General features: G+C 37.2%; 3 protein-coding genes across 3 annotated transcripts; 1 reads left to right on the top strand and 2 right to left on the bottom strand.

The window, feature by feature from the left end:
• Positions 1-1,256: 1,256 nt before the first annotated feature.
• LOC114518935 (DNA repair protein RAD50-like) lies at positions 1,257-12,511 on the bottom strand. Its single transcript, XM_028538971.1, has 40 exons — positions 12,272-12,511; positions 12,100-12,183; positions 11,621-11,722; positions 11,267-11,326; positions 11,119-11,160; positions 10,957-11,030; positions 10,679-10,738; positions 10,486-10,600; positions 10,315-10,404; positions 10,091-10,151; positions 9,915-9,992; positions 9,510-9,586; positions 9,327-9,428; positions 9,130-9,199; positions 8,935-9,035; positions 8,758-8,862; positions 8,455-8,556; positions 8,170-8,381; positions 7,912-8,094; positions 7,586-7,711; positions 7,147-7,288; positions 6,645-6,758; positions 6,464-6,559; positions 6,088-6,235; positions 5,860-5,917; positions 5,656-5,761; positions 5,314-5,409; positions 5,195-5,224; positions 5,029-5,109; positions 4,884-4,942; positions 4,498-4,645; positions 3,876-4,006; positions 3,590-3,635; positions 3,268-3,393; positions 3,118-3,170; positions 2,871-2,956; positions 2,701-2,780; positions 2,347-2,543; positions 1,797-1,925; positions 1,257-1,625 (listed from the first exon to the last, which is right to left on the bottom strand). Exons 1-40 carry the CDS (start codon positions 12,386-12,388, stop codon positions 1,571-1,573), a joined length of 3,942 nt encoding a protein of 1,313 aa, XP_028394772.1. The 5' UTR covers positions 12,389-12,511; the 3' UTR covers positions 1,257-1,570.
• Positions 12,512-14,617: 2,106 nt separating this feature from the next.
• LOC114518937 (coiled-coil domain-containing protein 105-like) lies at positions 14,618-17,180 on the top strand. The gene is made up of 4 exons (XM_028538973.1): positions 14,618-15,090; positions 15,767-16,213; positions 16,367-16,462; positions 16,582-17,180. The coding sequence occupies exons 1-4, from the start codon at positions 14,722-14,724 to the stop codon at positions 16,885-16,887; spliced, it is 1,218 nt and encodes a 405-aa protein (XP_028394774.1). The 5' UTR covers positions 14,618-14,721; the 3' UTR covers positions 16,888-17,180.
• Positions 17,181-17,272: 92 nt separating this feature from the next.
• LOC114518934 (myosin-11-like) lies at positions 17,273-25,869 on the bottom strand. Its single transcript, XM_028538970.1, has 11 exons — positions 25,826-25,869; positions 24,674-25,016; positions 21,667-24,251; positions 21,227-21,582; positions 20,583-20,993; positions 19,652-20,308; positions 19,063-19,413; positions 18,485-18,652; positions 18,208-18,360; positions 17,988-18,101; positions 17,273-17,755 (listed from the first exon to the last, which is right to left on the bottom strand). Exons 2-11 carry the CDS (start codon positions 24,961-24,963, stop codon positions 17,501-17,503), a joined length of 5,340 nt encoding a protein of 1,779 aa, XP_028394771.1. The 5' UTR covers positions 24,964-25,016; positions 25,826-25,869; the 3' UTR covers positions 17,273-17,500.
• Positions 25,870-26,306: the final 437 nt, after the last annotated feature.

Here is a 26,306-nt window from a genome sequence, read left to right as displayed (position 1 = left end):
TCGCCAATTTCATGGGCAGGCTGTCGAGACTCGTGCTCCGTGAGGCCTGACGTGTATGCAGAAGAACCATGGCCATGCGCAGGTTGTTGTGGGACATGCGCTAGTGAAACGGAATTGTTAGCAAGTTGACTAGAACCATGCGCGACTTCCCTGAAGGCGTGAGCGACTCCATGCACAATTTGTACAGAACTTGGTGCAATCTGACCAGAACCGTGCGCAATTGAGACAGACCTGTGCGCAATTGAGAGGGACCCGTGTGGCATTTGACCAGGATCATGCCCAACGTTTCTAGAAGCGTTCAAAACAGCACCCGATCCATTCGCAACTTGCCTTGAAGCATTTGCAATTTGCGCGAAAAACTGAGTGATTTGCATAGAATGAGGGTCCCTTTGCTCAGAACTTTCTCCACCACACTTGTTTTGATTATGTATCGTATATGTGCCATTCTGGATACGGTCAAACGCCCTCTCCACATACCCGCGAGCACGCCAACATCGCTTCAGCATGAAACTCTCCAGACCTCTCGGTCCGCCATGGGCTCTCATGGCTGCTACTTGAATATCTCTCCATCGGTAATACGATGTGCCGTACTCCACTCTAGTTACGATGTGTTCGGGGAGGTCGCTGGATTTCAAACACCATACACGTAACGTCTTTCCTAATGAGATTTCACCAAGTTTGTATCGCAGAAAAGGTTCGTGATAGTTTCTGATCCATTCTGGTAGGAGCGGTGGGTTCGTGTTGAAAACTACCCAAGTCCAAAGCCAGCTTGGAAACACTCCGTATCTGATGGAAAATGTTAATTATTAGCTTTTAGAACTATTATTAGTGCAAATAACAACTGTATTTAATACACAGTCATAAATAAAAATAATTACCTGTTACTGCTACAATCTTGATACGCGTCAGACAGGTAAAATCGAAGAATTTCTCGCGATTGAAAAATGCATTTATAAAGATGGCGAAAGCATGTGAAGGGATGAGGCGAGACCAAACCAACTGCAAAATCCATTAGACACATACGAGACCAAAGTTGTTGATCGTATGTGCAGATCCTGTATAGCTTCCGACAAGTCTGTGAAAGTCTTATGACTGACTTTCCATCCAGGGAGAAAAATATTAATATGAGTATTTCGTCGCATTGCGAAGTCAGGTGGTCAAATGCTGCCATTTGATTGGCGCAACGCACGCGAAATTTAAAATTTGTGACATCATAAATTCTAATTTCTAATTATAGGTGATTATTGCCTTGTCATCATTTCAGTTAGGGTTTTCCGCAGAGATGTTCCGTTCTCGGGAAAAACAACAGATTTAACCCGTGTAAAAATTTGTCAGGGAGCTTTAGTTTGTATTTTCCTGTAGAAAACCAATCCACTAAACGCAACTACTTTGTAAGTATAGTTTAAATTCTCAGGTAATTGCATGTGCTGCATGAAGAGAATGTTTGACTATGTAACCTTAACCTGTGTTTGTCATTTACAGTCTGTGACTGTGATATTTTCCATTCTTGGATTAATAAAGTGTCTTTCAAACAAAATGTCAAACAAACCTAATAAATATTTTTAAAAAACTAAGAACTTTCTTGAACGCCTGAGGTGCTCTGCTTGTAGATTCTCGATATACCACTATAGAAATAAACAAAGTGCAGAAGAGTTGAAACATTTCAACGCTGTTCGACGTTGAACTTTTACTTGATGCAAGACTACCATATACTGAATGTTACCATATACTGTTTGGGGTATATAGCATTACTTTTCCTTGCAATAATTTCAAACATTATTGAGCCTGATTCTTACCCCTCGTCTTTGGCAACGCGATAATAATATTCGACGAAATCTCCTTGACTCAGCAAATCAACGAAGTGTTCGTCATGGGTGATCACAACCAACTGAAAATTTTTCTGAGGGTTTCGAGTACTTACGATACTAAAAGAAATTAATAAAGTGTAGGTTATTTATGGGCGTGGAGACTGACTGCCTGGGATAGGCGTGAGACTGGCTGCCTGGGATGGCCGTGGACACTGGCTGCCTGGGATGGCCGTGGAGACTGACTGCCTGGGAAGGGCGTGGAGATCCCAGAAACTGGCTCTCAGGGATGGGAGTGGACACTGATTGCCTGGGATGGGCGTGGAGATCCTAGAGATTGGTGAGAGTGGACACTGGTTGCCTGGGATAGGCGTGGAGATCTCAGAAACTGGCTCTCAGGGATGGGAGTAAACACTGGTTGCCTGGGATGGGCGTGGAGATCCCAGAGGAAGTCGGGGTATAATTTCGGTTGGATTGGAGCACCATAATATTTCCTATGGATTGATAAAATGTAAAATTAACAAAAGGCAATCACCCTCACCTACTGAGCTGGCTTGCAAGACTTTCAATATTTTCGTCATCTAAATTCGTCGTTGGTTCATCAAGAGTCAAAATTCCACAATTGAGACAAAATGATTCAGCTAGTGCCAGTCTTATGATTAATGACGCCAAAACTTTTTGACCAGCACTACAGCGACCACGCATGTCTAATGCTACGCCATCTTTTAACATTACGACCTGAAATATTATCTTTGGTTACTTCGAAAGTTTTAAAGTTGGGAGAAGGGTTTGATGTTTGATCCCATCCAAAACAATCTGCGATACAAACACTGGTTTACTAAAACTCAGACTTTCGTATAAACAGAAGCTTACAAACTGGAACTCTTAGGCTCACCTTATAGTTGTAACTTCTGCGAGCTGCTATTGAAGAAGTTTCAGGATCTTCATCAGAACGAATTTCAATTGTATCAATGTCTACAAAATATATTGTGTTAAAAAATGTCAAAGTCATTTGTTATTTACAACTTTTCATTTGATTATTTTGTTGAAGATAAATATAATTACCGTTGCCTTTGTAAGTATTGATCCAATATTCTTTGACAATCTTGTTGATTTCTGCCATTTTAATGCTATGAAACTTCATGATAGCCCTTAATACAACACATAAAACCAAAGTATACTGTTCGCTTTATATTGTACATCAATGAGCAAATGTCATTTCATGTGAGACAGGAAAGGTGCACTATCAACTTTTAGCGGACGTAACTACTCCATTGAGTGTAGTTTTATTGGTTTAACTGGTTTAACAAACCTGTCTAAAGCCTTGTAGTACTTATCCAAATCATCATTTGCCATTTCTGTGGTCTGAAATAAGGGATGTTACAACGATAAATATATAACCTTCCTAACAAGTACAATCCAGTCACCACAACTTGCAAATGCATGGAATCGTCAATACAACCTTAATCTCGATGAGTTTGTTACGATGTTTACTGTCAGCATCTTTGAACATCGGGTCTTGCAGTTCTTTCTGAAATCTTGTAATTTCTCTTTCAAGACCAGTTTGCATTCCTTCGCACGTCGCTTTCTAAAATAGACATGCAGTTGAAGTATCAGAGGTGTACGGATTGGATTGGTCATTTAATACACTGTAATGAATTGAAATTAATAAGTTCACGGCAACCAGGTATATAATCCATCGCAATTATCAATACTCTGGTTTAATTAATGAACGTAATCATCACACAAAGATCACATTCACGACACTGTAATGTATACACAACCTGTTTGCGATATTCTTCCAATCTTCTCGACAAATTATTTTGCTCTCTAAACCAAATGAACCAAGTGTTATCAGCTAGTTTAACCTTTTTAACATTAATCAACCGTTCGTAGGAACAACTCGTCTTATTGTTATCTACCGGGCTTTCGGTCCCCTACACCGGAAAACCTACGTGTGGTGTTCCTACAAATTCTCCTCAACAATCGGTTAATATTATGAATTTGCAAAGCAAAACTACAAGAATATGAACTTTTAACTTTTACATAGAGGATAAGTTATTGATAAACCTTTGTAATTTGTTAATATCCCCGACTCTTTCCTGTTCTGATCTTATTGTATTTATTTCATCCTCTAATTTTGACACGTTTTCCTCGTTTTCAACAAATTTCATGTTATCCTGAAGTTCTCGACTGCGAACCTAAAATTAGGGAGATAATTCAAGAAAAAGTGTAAGATATCCAAGACTAATATCGTCCAAGCAAGTTCCTCTCAATGATAAGAATAGATCATCACTTTTTTGACCAGGAAAAAACAAATTACATCTGATAAATCAGTTATGATTTTTGGTACTTCACTCGATGCAGGTAAATTCTAGAAGCTGAAAGGGTGTGAATTTCGAGTGGAATTATACACATTTCAAATTCAAGCCAGCAACAGTCCTTCAACCAAAAGTGGACCACGCTTGCTCTTGTCAGCTACCTCTGTAGCTCAGTGGCAAGAGCATTGCACCGGCATCGCAATAGCGTAGGTTGGATTCCTGCCCAAGGACCGATAGTTGACTCATTTTTCCATCAACTGTTCCTGGCTTGAATTTGAAGTGTATAATTCCACTCGAAATTACGACCCTTGAACCTCTACATCTGATAAAATCATATTGTACAATAAAATGATTTTAATTTATTTTTGGACCTTTCGCTTTGATAAGTCATCTTTTAGTATATCTAATCGCGAAATTAATTTCTTCCTCTCTTCATTAAATATCTGAATTTTCTCTTCAATTGACTTCAGTTCTCCTTCAACATTATCCAACTCACTCGCTCGATTTTCATCGATGTATCTGAATTAGTGCGAAAAAATACTTCAATATAGATCTGCGTACGTCAAGCATTCAGTGTTATATACGACCGGGTGTGTACAATTTTAACCTCAATGATCAAGTTTGATTCCTCCAATATGAAAACCTCAATTGCACTCTGATCTCTTAAATACTGTATGCTCGCTCGAGACCTCCAGAGACTCTCAATCACATTAAAGACGTATAAATACCACAATTAAAAATATGTGACATAACTTACGCTCGAATCTCGTCCATTTTATCTTTAAATTTAAGGGAATAACTCTTTATCTCATTCAGCTAATAAAGAAACATTACGATGGGTATATATTGCATCTTTTATAATGATAATGAACATGAAACGATACTTTTTTGGTGGTATGTACCTTCGCGTTAGTTTTTTCAACTTGTTCTTGTTGCTCGTTGGACAGAGACTTGTATTGATTTTCATGTTCATCTAATCTTTCCTAGGGAGTAAACGTTTGATGGAAAATGTAGAATTCTGAATTGCCAAATTCTCTAGTAAAATACGACCCAATGATCCCCATTTACCCTCACTGGTTCCAGTTGTCTTTTCGCTTCCTGGAAAGTAAGGATAGATATGTACAATGTATGTTACAACGAGGAAAAGTCGCAGAAAAAAAGATATCCATGATTGTACTATAGTTTACCTTTATTTCCCTCTCATTTTCCATATTCACAGCCGTTAGTTCAGCCTTTTGTTCTTCAAGATGAGATCTTCGCTGCAGTTCACCACTTAAACGTAACTAGAAAATAATTTAATAATACGATATATGTAAAAAGCGAGCTGGGAATATCGAATTTTTTCAGAATATAAGCTGTCGTGTTTCATGTTGAAAGTTGATAAAGAAAAATTTCACGACTACGGTGGTCCAGTGAAGGTATAGTATCTTCAATGCCGTGGTTTGCGTCTGTTTGAAGCACCAGGTGTAGTGTACATGCAGACAGTGTTATGATCCTTTGCTGCTCATTTTAGACTCAAATTGACACACCTTTTCAGAGTTTAATTCATGAACGTTGCTTGTTAATGTAGCAATACGACTCTCCTGTTGTGAAATTTGGTTTCTTTTCCTGTCAATAACGCGATTTAATCCATCCCTATAATGAATGAGGAGTTGTTTACAATGCCACCTCAGATTCCCGGGTTTAGTGCAAATAATATGTTCGTTTAAAGACGCAAGTCTGTGTTCACTCACACTCGATCTTGACAGTCTGATATTTCATTCGTCACCAGTTGCATACTGCGTCCTGGAGCTGAAAATTTTCAAAAAATTTAGGCAAGTTTTATCAAGTTTAGGTAAGCGCTATTTGACTATAATATAAATTGAAGTTCTCATCGCCGTATTGTTGTAAATTGTTGATGTACATAGAGAAGATCCGTCTTTTATTCATTCATCTAATTTTTTTGTCGATAAGATACTCACCCACGCCTTGTACTTTCGCTTGAAGCAAGCTGATTTCTTTATCAAGCGACTTCAAAGATTTCTGATTTTCTTCCAACATCACGAGATCAGGTTCAATCATCCCCGCACTGCTTTCTTCACTCTCAATCACAGCACGAACGTCTTCCAACTGAAATGTACAACGTGATTCATAAGTGCCCCAATGCATGTATTTGATAAAAACCACCAGCAAAAACGGCATCTCTCAGTGATAAGGGATAGAAGACTTAGAGAATAGAAACACAGGGAAACATTATCAAATGCAATCATGCTGTTGATGCATGGTATACCATATCCCTGCCATACTCCCGAATTAATGTGTCTTTCAACCCCTTCCTCTCTGATGACGATACATCACCTCTTCGATTTTATTTTGAAGCTCTTCGCATTGTTGAGATACTTCAGACAATTTTTCTTTAGCTGAGGGCAACTTTGTATTCTTATATTCCTCAAGCTAGAAAGGATGTTAAAAATAAACCTGATGCGTTTCTTAATCACTGAAATCTCAAATCCATATTTAAACGCAGAAAACCACTCACATTGTCTTTAACAGAACGTAATTTCTGCAACTGCTCGTACATTTTCTCATCTCGTTCTAGGCTATTTTGTTGCGCGGCCATTTTCTCCGGCACTCTGTGAATTTTATCTTTTAGCTAAATGAAGGACATGTATCGTATATATACGTATGCCATTTCTACAATCTTTTCATGACGTCTGGTAGTAACACTGCATGGGTCAATAAGAGATGATCCTTACTGAACCTCTAGGAAGAACAGTTTAGAACTGATAGAGCTATCCAGTATAAATAAAGTTAGTTTAGTTTAGGTTTCCTCCTGTAGTAACACTGGATCAATAAGAGATTATCCTTACTGAACCTCTAGGAAGAACAGTTTAGAACTGATAGAGCTATCCAGTATAAATAAAGTTAGTTTAGTTTAGGTTTCCTCCTGTAGTAACACTGCAATAACAAGAGATTATCCTTACTGGACTTCTAGGAAGAACAATTTAGAACTGACAGAGCTATCCATCCAGTATTCCTACCTCATTCACAAGTTTTTGCATGTCCTTCAAAGTATCGAACTGTCTGTGGCACAAAGGACAACATGGTTCCTTTTTCTTTTCTTCCATCGTTGTAATATATTTCTTAAAGATAGTTTCGAATGCCGACAGCTGACTGCACTTACTATACAAAGAAATAAAACAACAGATAAACAACATGTAATTAACCCATGCATTCATTTGTTTCATCGTTTGCCAAATGCTTGTAGATTTCATTCGCAAGCTGCTCTTCAAATAGACCTTGGTAACTACCTTCCTAAGGCGGTTTTTAATAACTTGAGTGTATATTATGGGTTTAGAGTTAGCCTCTTGGACTTTAAAGTAGCGTCGCTCCATAGCTCTCTACTTTTTACAACTTTGGTTTGTCCAACCTTCAGAAGATGGCTAATGTTATATGATTTATCTTGAATTCTGTACAAACCTTTTTGCTTGCTCAATGCCGTTGTAAAGATTTTCTTTCAAAGTATCATATTCTTCATCGCCACAAGTTTCCTGCAGTTTTTTCTCGTATCCAGCAATAACATTTTCCAACTTTTCAATTTCATCTCTGGGATATAAAGTAATAAAACTGAAAAACTCGGGTTTATATATTATTAGGAAAGAAGAGAACCGATTAGAACTTTTAAAATAACATTATCCAGTAGCTACATTTGGTCTGATAATAACTTAGAGAAGAATATTTTAGCAAAAAGGTTTCAAATTGAGAGAATTCTAGATGAATTTAGCAAACAGTAGTTCATAACCTACAAAGTCATTCTTTGTTCTGCTTGTTTGGAAGATTGTTGCTGTTTTAATTTCTGAATATTGATAGTTGTATTCTTGACTTCGGTTCGCTTTTCTTTAAGAAAACTTGAAACCCTTGGCTTGAGTGTATCTGTTGGTCCACATGAGCCAAACATTGTTCTTAGTTCTTCCTCGTGTTTGTCAATGCTGTTAATAACAAGAGTTTTATGTAGACGTTTGCAAAGGACACACAAGCTATGCTTTCTAAAATGCAAGCCTTACACTTTTTGAATTGCGTCTTCTTTGGCTTCTTTCTGTTTCCTAAACATATCTAGTTTAGCCTGGGTTGTTGAGTTCAAGTGCATTGTTTGTTGCTCTTCTCGAAGTCGACTCAGTTCTGTTTCAAATTGACGTTTTTCTTTCTGTGATTTCTCGAGTTCTGTTTTCCATTGAAGGACGTTACCGCTGGCCTTTGTGTCCTCCAAGTCTTTCTCCTGTAGAAAAAAAATAAGAATGAGATTGAACTGTGAAAGTGAAGGGAAAGACGAGCAATATTCTCAAGTATACCGCAGCATTTAACTCCTTTTCAGTTCTTTGAAGTTTCTTCGCTGAAGCATCAACATTGCTCAAGTCTTTTCCAACCTGTTTTAACTTTCTTTGGTTTTCGCTCTAGTACAAAACACTTACAAATTAAACAATGCTTTTGCTGTGTTAAAAGCGAGTCTTATAAAGACTAAACAGCAATTAGCTACGGTACTATTGAAATACTGTATTTATTGTTTTTAATTCGGATGTAAGACGAGTGGCAAGCCCAGTTGCTGGTAATTCGATTTCTCTGTCTACAAGAACTAACATTACTCGTTTACTTACCAATAAATTCGTTTTAATTCTAATGGTTTCCTCGTATTGATAAAGCGTTTTCTTGATGTCATCTATTGTGCTCTGAACTGTGCCGATACGTTTCTGATAAGCTTGCTATATGAAGGTTACAAATATATAAATATTGTTGTATTTATTGATGCAGTAACTCTTCTTTTCTCACCAAACCTTCGAGTCTTTGCCATCTTGTATCATTTTCTGGTACATGATTTTCGTAGCTTCCTTGAACTGCGTCACTTTTTCAGATGAGAATGGCGGTGAGTCAAATCCTGTTTTAGAAATAGTTGAATTTTCATTAACTTGCGGTGTTTGTGAATCTGAGGATCATCTAAATCCCAATCTCAAGCTGTTTTGATAACTCACCTTCGAATTGAAATGTGTCTGATTGCCTCACGATCATCGCGTCTCTCTGCTTTATATTTGACTCGTGCCTCTAAAAGTAAACATAAATACCTACCAAAACTAAAAATGATTTATACCTATAACAATGGGGCGCTATAAAATATACAAAAAAATAAACCGCGTGTGAAGAGTGTGGAATAAAGCGAGTATTTTCTCACCGCCGCTTCTTGTTGTAGTTTGCCATGGTTCACTAAAATCGAGTTCTTTTCTGAAGAAAGTTCAGAGTAATTACGATCTTTCAAACGAACATTATCTTCCACCTGAAAGCATAAAACGCAAAGCATTACAAACCATGAAATGTCCCAAGAAAAGCCATTGCGAACGTTTATAATGCAATATACCTCAATCAATTGTGTTTCTTTGTTTTTTACTTTACTTTCAAACTCCCTGGCAAACGTTTCAAGATCTTGTTTTGACCCTAATAGTAATAAATAAAGTAATTAATGCTGAGTTAACTGGATTTAACTATGCAAAATGTGGTTAAAGAGTTTTATACAAACAACCGGTCTCTTAATTTAATTGATATAATTTTGTACAAAATTTCGTATAGTGTACTATGTTGAAACGGTAATGAAATATACAGTAGAAAATTCTCGTGATATCTTCCAGCGCGTTCAAATTTTCTTCATTTCATCACGTTGACTCCTATGAACTATAGCTATTTATCGTCCTTGTTTAACCACGATAAATTCCCATTTAAAGCCTCGCTAACCCTCTCGTTCTTTGACTAGTGTTAAGCACTACACCTTGAAAAAAATTAGTTATTTTTCCAGCGATATCTTTATTCATTTCAACCAATGATTTCTTGCGAGAAAGTAGAATATCTAAAGAAAACAACGAGATAGTGATAGAATAATGATATAGAATCACTACACATTTTTGCCAAAACACTGCCAAGAATAATGCTTTAATTCAACTATACCTAATTTTCGCTCGAACTCATTCAGCGTTTTCTGAACTTTTGAAAGATCTCGTAAACGGGTCTAAAAATACGTGTCCAAATTCAAGTCGAGAATTTCCTTGTTATTCATGAATTTTCCCTGTAATACCTGAATCTCACCGTAGAGAAGTTTTAACTAATAAATACAGTGTAAATGCGTGTCCTTGGATTTATAAATTCAGTGCTTAGGCTTTAGCAAAACTAACTTCAACAGGTGTGATGGAATTATTCAATTCATCAACTTTTTGTTGTGCGTTCTCAAGCTGCTCTGACGATTTTTCCATACTTTCAGCAATCTGAGAAAACAACGATGTGCAAAGAATATTCAAAACAGAAACAGTTATGAATATTTAGTTATTATCAAAATATACCCAAACCTCGTCTGCTTTGTCTTTGTTTGCCTTCAAATAATCCAGTTCTGTTTTAAATTTTTTAACTTCTGTCACCTGCTCTTTACGCAACTTTCTTATAGCTTCAAGAGCTTTTATGTATCTGGAAATTAAATTAAAGACCCTTTATACAAAATGTTTTACTCTTTATGACATCTATAAAGAGCAATAAAAGTATTACCTTGTCGCTGCAAAAATATCGTCAAACTTTGTTTTTAAAACCTTTCCTTCACTAAGTGGCCTAAGAAAATAAATATATATAATAAATATACATAATATATAAAATGTATCCCCAATTAAAGAATAATATGCCTTGTGACAAGGTATTGGACTTTGATGAATTATAATTTGAGGAAACTTGATGAAACTTCATAATTATAATTGCCTGATCATTAAATACAAATAAATTCTTCTGATTGCAATGCATGCATGTACAATATGATTTTCAGTTATACGTACCACAACGAGTCTTCTTGGTGACAAAATATTACACAATCCAAAACTGCTTTTGATACACCCAGGCAAGTGACCATCTGAAAAGTGGATAAATTAAGATTAATGTTCACAATTTATTTTAACTGTATTGAAAAGCAAAAGAACACAGCATTGTTTATAGCATACTTCTTTGTTTATATCAGCACATTTTGAGCTAATTTGGTGCCACTAAAATATAGAAAAATGTTTCTTAGAAGATCAAAGGTTTGATCCAAATAGGCTTCTCTTTGTACCCATATTACTTTGTATCAGCAAACATCATATGTATATATACCTCTTGATTGATGTTCCGTTTTATTACATTCTCAAGTGACTTACATTCAACTTTTTTTGCCTGCAAAAAAATCAGATAGTGATGAAACTAACTATTCAGACAGGGCAAATATACAGTAAGATATTTTAATCAATAACTAAACTTTCCCCAATGTGTACAGTACTAAGTAAAACATTACATAGCACAATACTAAAGTAATTGTCATATTTGGGCTGATTGACAGCATATAACTTGTGAAACTAGTGGAAAAAACCATACCAGTTTTTTACTCATTTACAAGTACTTTCTCACCATGAAATGGTATATCATGCAACTTTCATCATGTTTATTCCTCAGCTAATGCAAGCAATTTACCTTCTGAGTTGACACTAAAGATCTTGTAGCAATAATTCGATGGCCACTCATGTCCTTCAGCATTAGCTTTACTTGACCCTTAACCTCTTGTGAACCAGCAACCTATAATAGGAAGGAAATATTGCAGGAATAATAAAACACCAAACTGTTTTCTGTGCAGGATTGCACAGAGGTGTTGCAAGGATTTGGGGGAATGGGCAGAAAGAACCTAGATGGAAATGTGACTTGAGACTTGTGGTTTGTGCTAAACATTCTGTGCAGGATTTTGTGGCATTATTGATAAATAATTTCGATCGGCAAGATCACATACAGATTTTTTTGCATTATTGACAGCATAAAAATAGTTCACTTCATTTTCTCAGGAGAGGACAAATGTTTTACCACTGACTCTGGCTAATTGCATAATTAACTTATGCATGCAGAAATATGCAAGTGTGTTTGATCATTTGTCCTGCCAATGCCAACCTAGGAAGGCTCACCTTTGGATCAAAAACAAATGCAGCTCCCTTACTGTTTGGTGGCATGTCACCAGTTGTAATGTAATTTAATGCTTCAATTATTGTCTGCAATTAAAATTTAAGGTAAATTTTAATAGTACTTTGTAATGCATATAAATTACAGCATTAAAACGGGCATATAAAAAATACACACTGTTTTTCCAGCGCCATTTGTACCAACAATCAATGTAAGAGGAGTGAAAAATTCAATGACCGCTGGCTCTTTATAACTTCGAATTCCTTGAATTTGGAGTTTCTCAATCTGCGACATCTTGTCAACAATAAATTCTAAACCACAATCTAAAATTATTTGTAGACCGTGTTTCGCGCAAAATATTTACCAAGGTAAATATTTACCAGACATGTCTGGTGGACTGGTGGTTGTCTGGTGGTGAAGGCTATTTCAGAATTCAGATATGGCAGAGCACCTCCTTACCAGGCCTCCAACTTATACGCGGCCAAAATAGCCATTATCCGGCGGACTGACCGGACTATTGACCGGACTCGACCATGGTCGTATTCGCCATTTCCCGGCGGACTCGACCATGGTCGAATACGCCATTTTCTGGCGGACTCGACCATGGTCGAATATACCATTTTTCGGCGGACTCGACCATGGTCGAATTCGCCATTTCCCGACGGACTCGACCATGGTCGAATTCGCCGTTCTCCGGCGGACTCGACCATGGTCGAATACGCCGTTTTCCGGCGGACTCGACCAAAAATGCCGGAAAAACGGCGTATAGGCACTAACGAGAAGGCACTAACGAGAATGCAGAGTTAACTGTCTGAATGTCTTTTTTGCTGTTTTACTGCTGTAATGTTGATGAAAATGCTGATGATAAATGTTTGATGTTTATGAATGATCTCTGCTATTGTTTATTTCAGAGATTCAGCCATGCAGAGACTGGGGAGAGTATTCAGGGTTAATTAAGGTGGTTTTTAGTCGATATAATTTTTTTTCGAACCATATCCGGTCCATACATGTTTAATAGCAGTATTTTTTTTGTATGTAAAAGAAAAATTTGGAAAGCACGCCAAAAAAGCAAACGGAAAGGAAAGAACGTAAAAACACCCAAAAGAGATCATCCAGCTCTATGCCACAATCTAACTTGGTGATACAACCAGCTGCAATATACCAGCATAGATTACAACTACGAAAGGTGCAAGGCGGTTGCTATAGGAAGAACTCCCCCCCATAACTCACATCTTAACGGCCGTCTAAGGGGGAGATGCACTACGGCCCCTAAGACCATGATGTATGTGCACCTAGCCGTTACGTCTCAGTGAGAAACAGAGTGGGCTGTATGCCACACGCCTAGCGCGTCATAGACGAATCAGCTACAGTGGCAAGCCTTGAGAGCGAAGATAAATTTAACGTATTTAAGCTTTTCCTGGTCTCAGGAGGCGGCCCCTAGCAAGTATATGCTTAAAAAACAACTAATAATAAACACGCTTGGAAATGTCAAGATTTAAACGCCTAAACGTTTTTTAAGTGATTTTAGCGAGAAATTTTAGTGTTTTGATATTATTTTAGAAATTTTAGTGTTTTGAAACAATCCTTGCTGGTTTTTAACGTCAAAATAGTCATTTTCTCGTAAGGAAACTCAATATAAACGACTGAACGGCTTAGTTTACTAAAATGTTTTGTTAATTTTGTGCTTAGTTATATGCCGGACTCGACCATACTCAAATACGCCTTTTGCCCTGGGTACCACAATTTCTCTCGGCGGCCCTGACGATAGGCTGAAAACCCTGAAATAACTCAGCACATGTCAAGTTTAGCGTACAGTATATATACCAATATACCGATCTTTCCCTGTACAAAACTAACATAAGGCGGTGACGGACGAGTATTCACGGCGATATATGCGACAACCGTGACAGAAAAACGCATGTTCATGCATTGCGCCAACCGGGAAAGTTTCAGCATTTCTTGGGAAAAAATTAGGACAAAGTCCTAAACAGTTTGATTAACTATATTTTAGTTTCACCCACGGCATGCAAACATGTTATATTTCAGTCACAAATGCAAACTACACATGATTAATAGAACAATACCCATTATTCGCTGCGAGCAAGCTCTTGTGCTCATGTGTACGCGAACTGAAAATTGACAAATTTTTCTTGACAAGTTTTACGACAATATGAGTATATTTTACGATAATATGAGCCATGGTAAATATTAAATAAGAATACAAACGAATCTCTGAAAACAAAGGAAAATGACAAGACTATAAAGCTCGAAGATATTGTAGCGCAGTTCCCTACTGGTCAAGTTTTCCTTGACGGCCATACACACGAGCATTTTTCCTTGTTGAAAAGCTGGCATGACTAGCTTTTGAGCAAGGCTCCTTGTCAAGGAAAACTTGTCCATCTTTTCGCGTACACTCGAGCACTTCATAGCTTCCTCCCCCTATGACGCCAGAATATTAAATTTGTGACATGTGGCGTAGTAGTAACCATAGCAACAACGACAACCAACTTTATATCAACATTCCATCAATAAAAAGCGACGCCCGGCAAGCATTTGGTTAGTGTTTATTGTTTAGTCATTCAGCGGAAAAGGTGAAGAAAAGATAAGAAATTATTTGGGACTTTAATATGGAAGTCACACGAGCAACGATCGGTTCAGATCCTTGGAAGAAAGCCAGCGTTAAAAATCTCCAGTTAAGCAAAGCTGTGATGGATCGAAGTGAACATGCCTGTGAGTTGGGCAAGAATCTTGATCCGTTGCCTAGTTTACGAGACAACTGTATACAAGAAAGCAATGCAAGAATTCACGCTTATGTCAGAGCAACCAGAGCCGTTGTTGTTAAGTTGCGTGAGAGTTTTCTTGAAACCAATAAAGAAATAAAATCGCTTACAAGATGTAAGGAAAGTTTAGAACGTGCACTGGAGCACATCAGAAAAGACTTGTCGCTGAACCAAAGATCGTGTCAAGTTCGGGCGACGCGTCCGCCCAGAGAAAGGGTACGTTGGTGTATCGCGCTAAACTTTATGGATCATCGTTATAATTTAAGTTTTAATTTTTCCCGTTTTAACATTCATGTTATAACTGTCGAAATATTAGCCTAAAATTGCCTATATAGCAAACAGAGAAATGATTAACAAGTTATTACTTAAATGATTTTGTCGCATACTACGCGCAAGAGAGATTGTATTATAAACTTTTACACCGTGTCTTAGAGAATACATGACTTTTTGGGATGTTTATGAGTTTATAGCAAGATATGGCAAGCTGGTATATAATACACGCGCGCCGTTGTCAAGACGACATTCTAATATTCTTCATTCTTCATATTATGCTGATTTTGCTCAATGGCCGCGAGTATAACCTTATTAAAAATTAATTGTAAAACAATTCAGTACAATTTTAACATTATTACATTTATCTCACTAAGTACAGTTTATGCCATAAAATGAAAATTAAATTTGTACTACATGCTATGACACGTGAATAATTTGCATAATTTAACATATTGTCCAGCTTTAATTTACCCCGTTCAACGTTTACATAGAAATTCTACTTGATTTACTCCACAATGCAAAAATTTCTCATTTATTCTTTCTTTTCCTAATCCAAGTTTGATCATTACCACCAATCATCTCTCTCTCTCTTTTGTAACAAATTATCTTGTCTTTACAGCTACAAGATGGTGCTGATAATTTACTTACAAGTGAGCGCCAGCATCTTCTTACACTTAAGCGCACTCTTGAAAACCAACTGCGAGCAGTCCAGAGGCAACTGCATCACCTTGACAGTTGTCGCAAACGACTTTCAGCTGTCCTGCAAGAGAGATCTCAAGCAACAGACCTAATATGCCAAGCTGTCAGTTCCGTAAAAGGATCACCACACCGCAGCAGGGATAAACTCCTTGAAAAACCCCAGACACCACCTGTGGAACCTTTGGGACCTTACACCCCTGAAGCAGCTAATTCAATCACAAATGCTTTGCAAGCTCGAGAGTCATCAGCTGTGCTGCGAAAATCTGTTAATGAAGCTATACAGGATGCAAATCAATTGCAAAACTCTACACATTTTTCTGTCAACCATGGTCTGACACAGAAAGTGGCTGAAACAGTTAATATTAAAGTAAAATATTTGATTATTTAAGTATTTTTCATCACTTTCTCATTTTCCCTGTCTATCATCCTCAATTTCTATTTATTCCATCTGAATTTCTACCTAGAATTGTCATTCTAGATCTTAATTCTCTGCCTAACAATAATAATTATGTTCTTCCAGCAACATTTACAAGTAAGTTCAGGCCAGGCTAAGATGGCAATTAATAGAGGTCAAAGGTGGTATGATTCAACTGGACTATCAATGGGTTATGCTTTGGTAAGTGGCCATATAAACAAATATCATACAATACAAACTGTTGACTTATTATACCATCCTGTGCTAGTTAAAAATATTTTATCAGTAAAAAAATATTTCATTATATTTTCTTTCTGTAGGGCCCAGTTACATACTCAGACCTTACAACTCGTGAGAAGCTTGACCGCCCTATGGTAGGTGTTTTCCAACGTCACCCTGGCAACCAGCTGCCTGAAGCGAGAGATATTGTTTCGGGTAACGATGGTCTCCTTGATTCCCTGAATGCAACAGGAAGGAATCTTGGTTTACTTAAGTTAACTAAACTCCGACTGGATGCTGATGCACGTGATAAAAGCGAGGCTGCGTTGTTGGATTCAAAAGTTGTGCGCATGCGCCGCAGATTGGCCAATCACCGTTGGGTTGTTGGTGATCAAATTAAGTGTTAGATTTTGGGACAAATAACTGGTGTGAGTTTGTAACAAATGAATACAATTCAATCAAAATGTATAACTTTACGCGTGTTTTGACTGTAGGAATCAAAATGACTTTAAACAATTAATGGCTTCTTGTGCGTCATTAGTGATATGGATAAGAAAAATTTTAAAAAAATGGGTAATATTGATATGAAAAAGTTTTGAAAACCAATTATGTACATTATTATTATTGAATAATGTAGTCGTTACAAAACGTGTATATATATATATATCCGTGCGAGAATAACTAAAATTATCAACTTAGCTACAGTATTCTAATCATTGCATTGCATTGCATTTTAAATGCATTATATTAAAAATATTTAGCCCATGAATATATACTAAACTCTTTCACTAAAGACGCCCGGGTTCTTTCTTTGTTCAAACCTTCTGTTCACGAATCTTCTTCCTTCCAGCGATTAGAAAGATTATTATTCTTGACAGCTCGCGGATGGCAGCGTTGTGTGTTAACACTCGTGTATGTTTTACCATGTTTTTCTATTCCCCCAATTTGATATAGACATATAGTGGAAAATACATTTTATGATTTGCGAACCAACAATATAGACAGTACTTTTTGTCATCTCTATATCGCCGTATCTTTATCAAGCTCAAAAATCAATTTTGATTGTTGTATAAGATCCTCGCCAGTTTTAACACTGACCGTTTCTAAAAGTTGCTGTAAGATCACTTTCTTTCTTTTTAATATTTCATGAGATTTCCCTGCCAAAGTAAGTCGTTTTTCCAACCTTTCAACAACTTCAGTTAGGTCTGTATTTTCTTGTTGTAAATGAGAAACTACTTCATTATAACGTTCCATGTTCCATTCAGCATCTTGAATCTAAAAACAAAATTTGAGTAAGGACGGGTCAGGGGTGGATTATTGTAGACTCGTAGTTGTAGGTTCGGCAGCTCAAGACCCTGACTTGAAGACAGGCCCATGTCGTTGGAAATAACCAACCCATAGGTTTACAACCGCGTACGCACTTGGATTACACAGATTTTCCTTTGAAAACAATCGTTAACCCAGAGCTGCATGCCGTGGTGTATGACTAGCAGAAGAATATACTCACATGCCCGCATATTTCATCCACAGAACATGTGCCTTCCCTGAATTCTAGCGAATTTTCATCCGTTTTCAAATTCTTTTCTTGCATTGCTCTCATTTTATGACTGTTTGATTCCACCTAAAATATACTTGACACATTAACTTCAATAATCACAGAGTCCAAACATTTTGCCGGGCAAAACTAGAACATTAATTAAGCATTTGTTTCTTCTTTAGAAATTTACCTTGCTATTAAGATCTCTAATTTCCATTCTAATATCCTCATAAAGTTGGTCGGTCTCTGCAAATTGCGATTCTTCAATAAAATTGTTTAATCGTTCAACAATGACTCCAAGATGTTGTTGCTGTCCTGACTCGCTTTGTTGCTGGGAGACAAGCTATGATATAAATGGAAATATAAACTCAACTACAACTGACACAAGTTCTCTATGTTAGCGACTTTGGTTTGTACTTCATCTCGCTCAACGAAAATCAATGCAGTAGCTAAATTTATCAACTTACCGCATTTTGCACCAATTTCAATTCTTTTAAATATTCTAGTGTCTGTTGTTCCATATCATATTTGGCGTCATGTAAACGATTTTCCAATGCACTCAGTTTTTCTTCCAGACTTGTGTTTTTCTGCCTTAGTTCTTGCATTTGCTCAACACTATAGTTGACAAAGTCCATCTGAAAATAACATGTTAGAATTCAGAGTATGTTTTCCTTTAACGTATCGTAACGTGCATGTCATGTGGCTTTCTTTGAATTGCTTTAAAGTCATTCTCCTTTACAGAGCGGTCGCCTTATTTTTAATGCAATCGATTTGCCAGATTAACGGCGTGTAAAGTAACTGTGTACAATATCCTTAGTGAGAGGATTGGAAAACGATTGGAAAAGATGAATACGATTCAACTCAAAATGTGCATGGTTATACATGCAACCATGCAGTTATATACAACATCGATTAACATGTGATTGACTGGTCATTAATGAAGCAGGAACCTTTTTACACCCTCACAAAAAAAAACAGGCTCTTTCTAAAGTTGGAAACATCATGATTAGGTTTTTATGTTTCAAAATAGAGTTCATTTGTATACCTTGACTGAATATTCTTCACTAAGATTTTCAGCAATCCTGAATTCAGAGTTTTCATTTTCCAGCTTTGTTGTCACACTCCCTGAGCGCTCTAAACTGTCATTTCTCTGGTTTGCTGCCAGTCCTTCAGATTCGTCTACAAAACCTTCGCTTTCCCATCTTGTTACAAGGCGTTCAGATTGCTCTGGCAATCCCTCAGCTTCCCGTCTTGTCACAAGTCTTCCAGATTGCTCCAAGCCAAGTTTCCGGTACTCTAAGTTTGTGATCTGCGTGTCCAAATCTGTTTTCTTCACCTGCATTTCTTGAACTTCACTTGAGAGTTGCAACTTTCTTTCAGCTAGTCCCTGAATGTCCTGCAAAAGAATGCAGATTTTTTATGAAATGATTGGCCTGAACTGCAGAGTTAGTCTTTTTGCCTATTCACATTGAATGACGGAGGGTCTGGTCATGCATGGCCAATTTTTCCCTAAGGATTGCTTAAAATCACGCGCCTTGATAGTTTGGAAAACTATCTTGTGAAATGGCTTGTGAAAGAATGCATGTATATAAGACAATTTGTTGGTTAAACTTGGTTTATATTAATCTACTAACCTGCTGTAATCCTAGATTCTGGTCGTGTCTATATTGTCCCACAAAATCACCGGTTTTACCATTATAACCTACATTCACCCTGGGTTGCCCTAGAGTGCTTTCGTGATACCCATGTGCACAGCTTCTTGTATCAATTCCGTCCCCAGACTTCCTGCGCAGCTTAAATAAATCAGTTTCTAACGACAACTTTTGTTCTCTTAGTTCCAAAACTTGTTTTTCCAAGTCATCTCTTGGGGTCAATATATACTCCTTTGGCGGACTAATATTCCAGGAAACTGGCGATTTTTGACCAATCAGAAATTTTGCTTCCACTCCGGAGACGTAGCTATCCACTCGCTCTTTTCTAGCGTCCAGGTCCCTGAGTTCACGCTGAGTAAAGGCTTTAGTATCCTCGAGATTTGATAACATTAAACGAAGTTCGGAAATTTGACTTCGAAGTCTGACTAGCTCAGTATCAAGGGTAAGACGCTCCTCGCGCAGAACATTAGTGTCTCTGTCCTCGCGATATTTCGAATCCACGATCAATGCTACTTCTGACTCGAGTTCAGTCTTTTGACGTAGTAAAGTTGAAATGGTCTTCTCTAGTTCCAGTCGCTCTCGTTTCAAACGCATCAAGTTATCTTCTGCTAAACGAAGCTCCGTCTCAACTACTTCAACCTTGAAATGGAAAAATAAGAGTGTCAATTACGAAAATGTTTTACCACAAACTGTACTTCCTCACATAAAAATAAAACAACTTCACATCAAATGTGGTATGAAAATTGCTAAAATAGACAAAATCCTCTCTTTTAACTATCCTTGTTAGGAAAGTCACAAGAGCGCGTTTGTCCACACTCTCAACTCTTCTGACGAAGGTGGAAACATCTATTTTAGACGCATTTGTTTGAAGACGCTGTTAAACTGTCTGAAAGATATTTTATTAACAAACTACCTTGCTATTTCCCTCATTCCTAACGGAATGATACATGGATCGAATATCTTCACAACTTTCTCGTGTTATCTCGAGCTCATTTCGGAGAATTTCGATCTCCTTTCGCTGAGCATTCGTGGCGTCCTCGATACTGGTCGCCGACAGCTCGTTCGACCTTCCCTCAAGATCTATTTTTTCATTTCTTAATGTAAAAACGACGGATTCTAATTCTGTTCGTTTCCGAGAAAGAGCATTTATATCCCGCTCGCAAACGAGGCGATTTTTCTCTGCGCTCTCGACACTAATGTCCAGATTCGTTTGTTTTCGCTCCAGTTCGCTCACGTTTCGGATTAAGTCGTCACGCTCTCGTCGTAACTTTGTAATCTCATCCATTACATCATTGAGGCCTAATGACGACGTCTCTTCTGCCACCTTAAGAATGAGGTAAAATATTTCAAGATACAATTTAAAACGATCAAACATGTATCGGACATGTAACGAAATTTAACAAAAAATACATTTTGACTCTTCTTCAGCAGCAAAGCAAAGGGCTGACCTATCAAACCTTATTGACGGCAATCCACGAAGCATCTATACTGAGTAATTGTATACAAATATGACTGCACATATTTTGTATAATATACTTGAAATATAGAATACGCCACCTTATCTTCAACTAAAGAAACTCTTTTTCTTCCAACATCCAACACGGATTCTTTCATCTGTGAAATACGTTGCGACAACAATTGACTTTCATGTTGTAACTCCTCAATATTGCAACGCAACGATGTTTCATTTTGTTCCAACTTCTCAACTTCGTCTTGCAATTCCCTCTTGTTTGATTCTAACTCTGAAATCCTTCGTTGAAGCACTTGAATCTTCTTTTCAAGATCCTCAGACATTCGTTCTGTCTGTTCTTCACTGGTATGCCTTATGCGTTGTTCTTCTTCACGGAGAAAATTCACACCGTGTGCTAGTTCTCTTTTTTGTTGTTCTAAAATATTCATACTGTTCTTGACACCTGGAAAAAAATTGGAATTATAGAAAAAAGGTCATTTTAAAAAGCCATTTTAGTGTCCACCCAAACATAATATTGCATACCAACCTTCCTCTTCATGTTGAACCTTAATAATGGAAGCTTTTAAAGCCTCTTTTTCACTTTTGAGATCCTCCATTTGTTTTTCTATATCTTTCTTCGCAGAGATAAATTCTGCCGAGACTGCCCTGTTGTGTTCAATTTGTTTTAGAGCCTCTCGTTCCAACGTTTCTACATCCAATCTCAATCGTTCAACTCTTAATTCGTATTCGGCTTTCTCGCGTTTCAACTTGGAGATTTCTTTTTCCAAACCCGATTTTCTTCTAGATCGTTTTTTATGATCTCTTCCAGCTGCTTCATCAGTGCTTGTTAAAAGTGACCCGCTAGTATCGCTATCACTAACTGCATTCAGAGTTTGTGTCTTCAGTCTCTGAGTGACCTCATCGAAGTTGGTTTCTTGCATTTTACGTAGTCGTATTTGCTGCTGTAGTTCAAGTTTTTCCACTTTCAAAGCCGTAAGCTCGTCTTCAAATTGTGAAGTTTTCTGTTTAGCTTTTTGAATATCCTGGAGCAAATCATTATTAGTTGTCTCGAAGACATGTAACCGTCCATCAACGCTCGATTTCTCTTTCTTTAAATTGCAATTCTCTTCCTCGAGTTCCACCTTTTGTCTTCTAATTGAGGATAAATCATCGTTAAGATCGTTCGTTTGTCTTTCAAGAATTGCTAACTTGTTCTGTGTTTCCATTCTTTCGAGCTTCAACTGTGTGTTTTCAGTTTCTTTATTGTGCAAACAATCTTCAACTTTATTCAAGTTTTCTTTTAACAAAATCTCTTTTCGACCTTTTTCCTGCAAATCTCTAGAGAGTTTATCGACCTCTTCTTTTAAATGAGAAACTTCATTTAATAGTTTATTTTTTTCATCATTTGTAGCGCTTGCGTTCGTATTTACTTTCTTTAATTCACTGATTTCACTAAATAAACCTTCAACTTTCGCGACCAGCGCATTCTTTTCTTCTTGAACGTCTTTTAATTCTCTTTTAATTTTTTCTGAAAATTCTCGGGATTCCTTCAGTTCATTTTGAGAAACAAACATTAACTTCTCAAAGTCTTCTCTGCTATAAAATTCGTCACTCTGTTGTTTAGCAATAAACACCTCCAGCTGCTCCTGCAACAGATTTTTTTCTTCGATTAAACTTTCCATTATTCTATCTCGCTCTAAAGATGCTTCATGTTCCATTTTGTAGCTATTTTCAACAATTTCCTTCAAAGTTTCATTCTCCTTTTTTATCGCGCTGATTTCCTCGATTGATTTCTGCGATGTTTCCTTTTTAAAAAGAAGTGCAACTTTTTCTTCGTATTGAGCCAAAAGCATCCGTTTTTCCGCCTCAAAATGCGACTCGATCTGAGTAATCTGCTTTTCATAATGCAACTCAGTTCTGCTCCGTTCTTCTTTCATGAACATTTCCAATTCCTGTTTCTCGCGTTCCTTCATATCAATTTCCTCACGAAGACTTTTATTCACAGACACCAATAAACTTATTTCACTATTCAGTTTGACTACAATCTCTGAGTCAGTCTTATCGTTTTCCAATCTCACTCTTTCTTTGAATTCCTTAATTTCTTTCTCGAATGCTGCAACAACGTTGTCTTTTTCAACCTTCAAATTTTCATTTTGTTCCTCAATTTGCAACGTTAAGGATTGAATATCCTTCTTAAGTTTTTCAATCATTCCTTCATAGGTTTGTTTCTGTTGAGTAATTTCCGCTTCGTATTTCGCCTCTCTTTTCCCTCGATATTCTTCCATCTGTTTGCGACACTTTCGCTCATATTCAGTTCGTTGGGTTTCGAATTTCAACTCCAAAGATTCCCGTTCATGTCTAATTTTCACTTCTATCTCTTTTTTTTGATATTCCAAGTCTAAAGTTGTCTTTTGAAAACTGCTAATAACCTCCTCGTGCTTCCGTTTTTCAACTTCAAATTTTCTTGTAAATTCCTCCTGGACAACCTGTCTTATTTGTATCTTCTCCTCCGCAAATTGTTGTTGCAATAACTCCTGCTGTTGTTCCAGTCTGTCTTCCAGATCAAGATCAGGTCTGATCTGACTTGCCAGGTTATCAGTGTTTACTCTCATCGAAGGGCTATTCATTAGTCCAAGACTTACACGGCTTGGATTTTTGACGGCAGCGTCTTCTCTAGTGGGGAAAAAATTATGGGTGTAGAAAGTTGGATTCCACGAGGACGTCGGGTGGACAGGCAGTTCAGTGTGATATCCATTTGTTGCACCGTACGGTCGATATAAGGTGCCATTTAGGTTTGGATTACCATGTGGTGCATTAATACCATTATACGGGTGATTTTGACCAGTGTGACCCCATGATGGTGTATTGCTTTCGTGAGAAGGTCCTCCATTCATCATACCTATTTCTCTACCAACATTCCCCGGATTTCCGGAGAAACCATTCATCATCGCCTGAGGACGAGAGTTGGTCGCACCAGTTTCAGCGAAGGGTAACTGGCCAGAATTTGGATTAAAATAAAATGGTAAATCAGTTGATCTGCCAGCGTTCGGCACACCACCAGGACCAGGGAAACGGGAGTGTTGACCCTGCGACTGGCTTGCGCCGTGGTTATCTCCATTTTGGAAAACAGAACTAAAACATAAATTGGAGGAGATTAACGAACGTCACACAACTAGGATTTCATTCATTACTTAGTAATCTACCAACTTAATTCAACTTTATGACCATATTTTAGGACACGTTATCGCATTTTATTTAGTCCCAATACTCAATCCTTTACCATAAAAGTAAATATTCTCAGAATGTAAAAAACCTGCATATGATGACAAGCATGAAAAAAGCTTTAAGCATTTCCCAATTCATGAACTTCCTTATAAGATGCAAGTGACAGCTTTACCAGCTGTCAGATTCGTGAGAGCCATGAGATTTCTACGTATTTATATAATGATGATGTTTTAAACATTTTTCTAGCAGAGACTCTAAAATGGCTTTACGCAACGTATGCATAAAGCATAATAAAGCATTGTGACTAAATACAGAGTGTTTTTCGCTACCTTAAGCCATTGTTGTTATGGTGACCATATTCTGTCTGTTTCAGTGCAGTACTATTGTGATCATGGTTCGAACCACTTTCTCCACTTTCAGAAAAAACAGCCTTCTTTTTTGAGAAGTTATCTTTTAGTTTTTCCATTTCTTCTTGGTGCCGTTTCTCCAGCAATTCTTTTTCAACGGTGAAAGCTTGCACTACTTCCTGGAACTGTGGGCTGTCCAAGTTTTCAGGAGTTTTGGAGTCCGGCTCTGATGTGTAGCTCTTGTTGTTATCGTCACTATGAGTTTGATCCATATCGTTGAGAAGATGAGTTACCTATGGGCCCTCCATGATAAGGAAAAAGATTCCTGAGAAAAAACACAAACATTAAAAGAACGCAACAATAATGCCGTTAGTTTAATATATCGTTGGTTTAATATATCGTTGGTTTAATATATATGCATGGTTTAATAATACCGTTGTCTTACCCGTGCAGCTGTATCATAAAAACCTGTTTGTGGAATACAAACAGAATCAATTCTTGTGAATCAATCAGAAAAAAGTTAATCAAAAATATTTTGTTTATGTGTATCTTAGATACCGTGCTTCATAAACATACAGTGCATGGTGTGGGAGGATAATGAATTTATCAAACAGTGAACCTCAATCAGACGGTGTTCCGTCTAGCGACCCCGCTATCAGACATTTGCATTGACAAGTATTAGCTACAAAACTAGCAGGTCCTGAGTTTTTTCAAGCACAGAGGCGACCAAAATCTAGCTATACATGAAAATTATGATGGCACAAATATAAGACTTTTCGAGTTTATTGACTGCTAGGTGACAAAAATAAGTGTGACTCAACCTCAGGCTCTTGTAGTTACAGACAAAGCATTTGATATAATTATATAGTGATATATTGACATAATATATGTGATATACCCAGGATTTAAAATGTACAGTTTAGAAATTAGTTAAGTTAAGAAGTAGTACATAATAACTTATCGAGGCAAAAGAGAATACAACTCTCCCACTGCTGAGATAATAAACTAAATGATAAACTAAAGTTAACATTAGCATTTGTTTGCTTGAATACGCTAGGAACAAACACTGATATAGACCATGCATTAAATACAGTATTAGACTATTGTAAGTAATGAAATTAAGAACTCGTCTACCTTAAAATAACACTTTCCAGCACGGTTCACATGCAGTTACTCAGTTTAACCCATCTGGAATGTAAAGCATTCGTATGTTTTTAGTTCGTGGTGATGCTTGCTCAACGCGGTAAAAGAGACGCTTATATATTTAAATGAATAAATAATTATAACAACCTGTATGTCGATAACAGGTTGTGACAAAGAGTAGGTAGTAACAAAACTGACGACTGACTGAATGATGGCAGTGCATGATGTTTAATAATTATATGATTTTCAGCTTATAGAAGTTTTGGTTATAGCAGCATTTGTAACTTCGCTGCAAAAAAATGAAATGAATAATAATTCAATAAATAAGAAATAATTATTCAATAGATTGTATACCATAAAAACCCGTCTGAGGCAATTCCGGGTAAGGTTATTTTCAACATAATCAGGCAACTAACGGCAATGAAAAAATCGTTCCTGTTTCTATGAAAAATATTCAATAGATTGTGTCAGT

This window comes from Dendronephthya gigantea, unplaced genomic scaffold (assembly GCF_004324835.1).
Source record: "Dendronephthya gigantea isolate DGI-Jeju-01 unplaced genomic scaffold, DenGig_1.0 000012F, whole genome shotgun sequence".
Taxonomy (NCBI): Eukaryota; Metazoa; Cnidaria; class Anthozoa; order Malacalcyonacea; family Nephtheidae; genus Dendronephthya; species Dendronephthya gigantea.
Note: the sequence above shows the minus strand (reverse complement) of the source record. Positions and strands in the feature narration are given on the sequence as shown.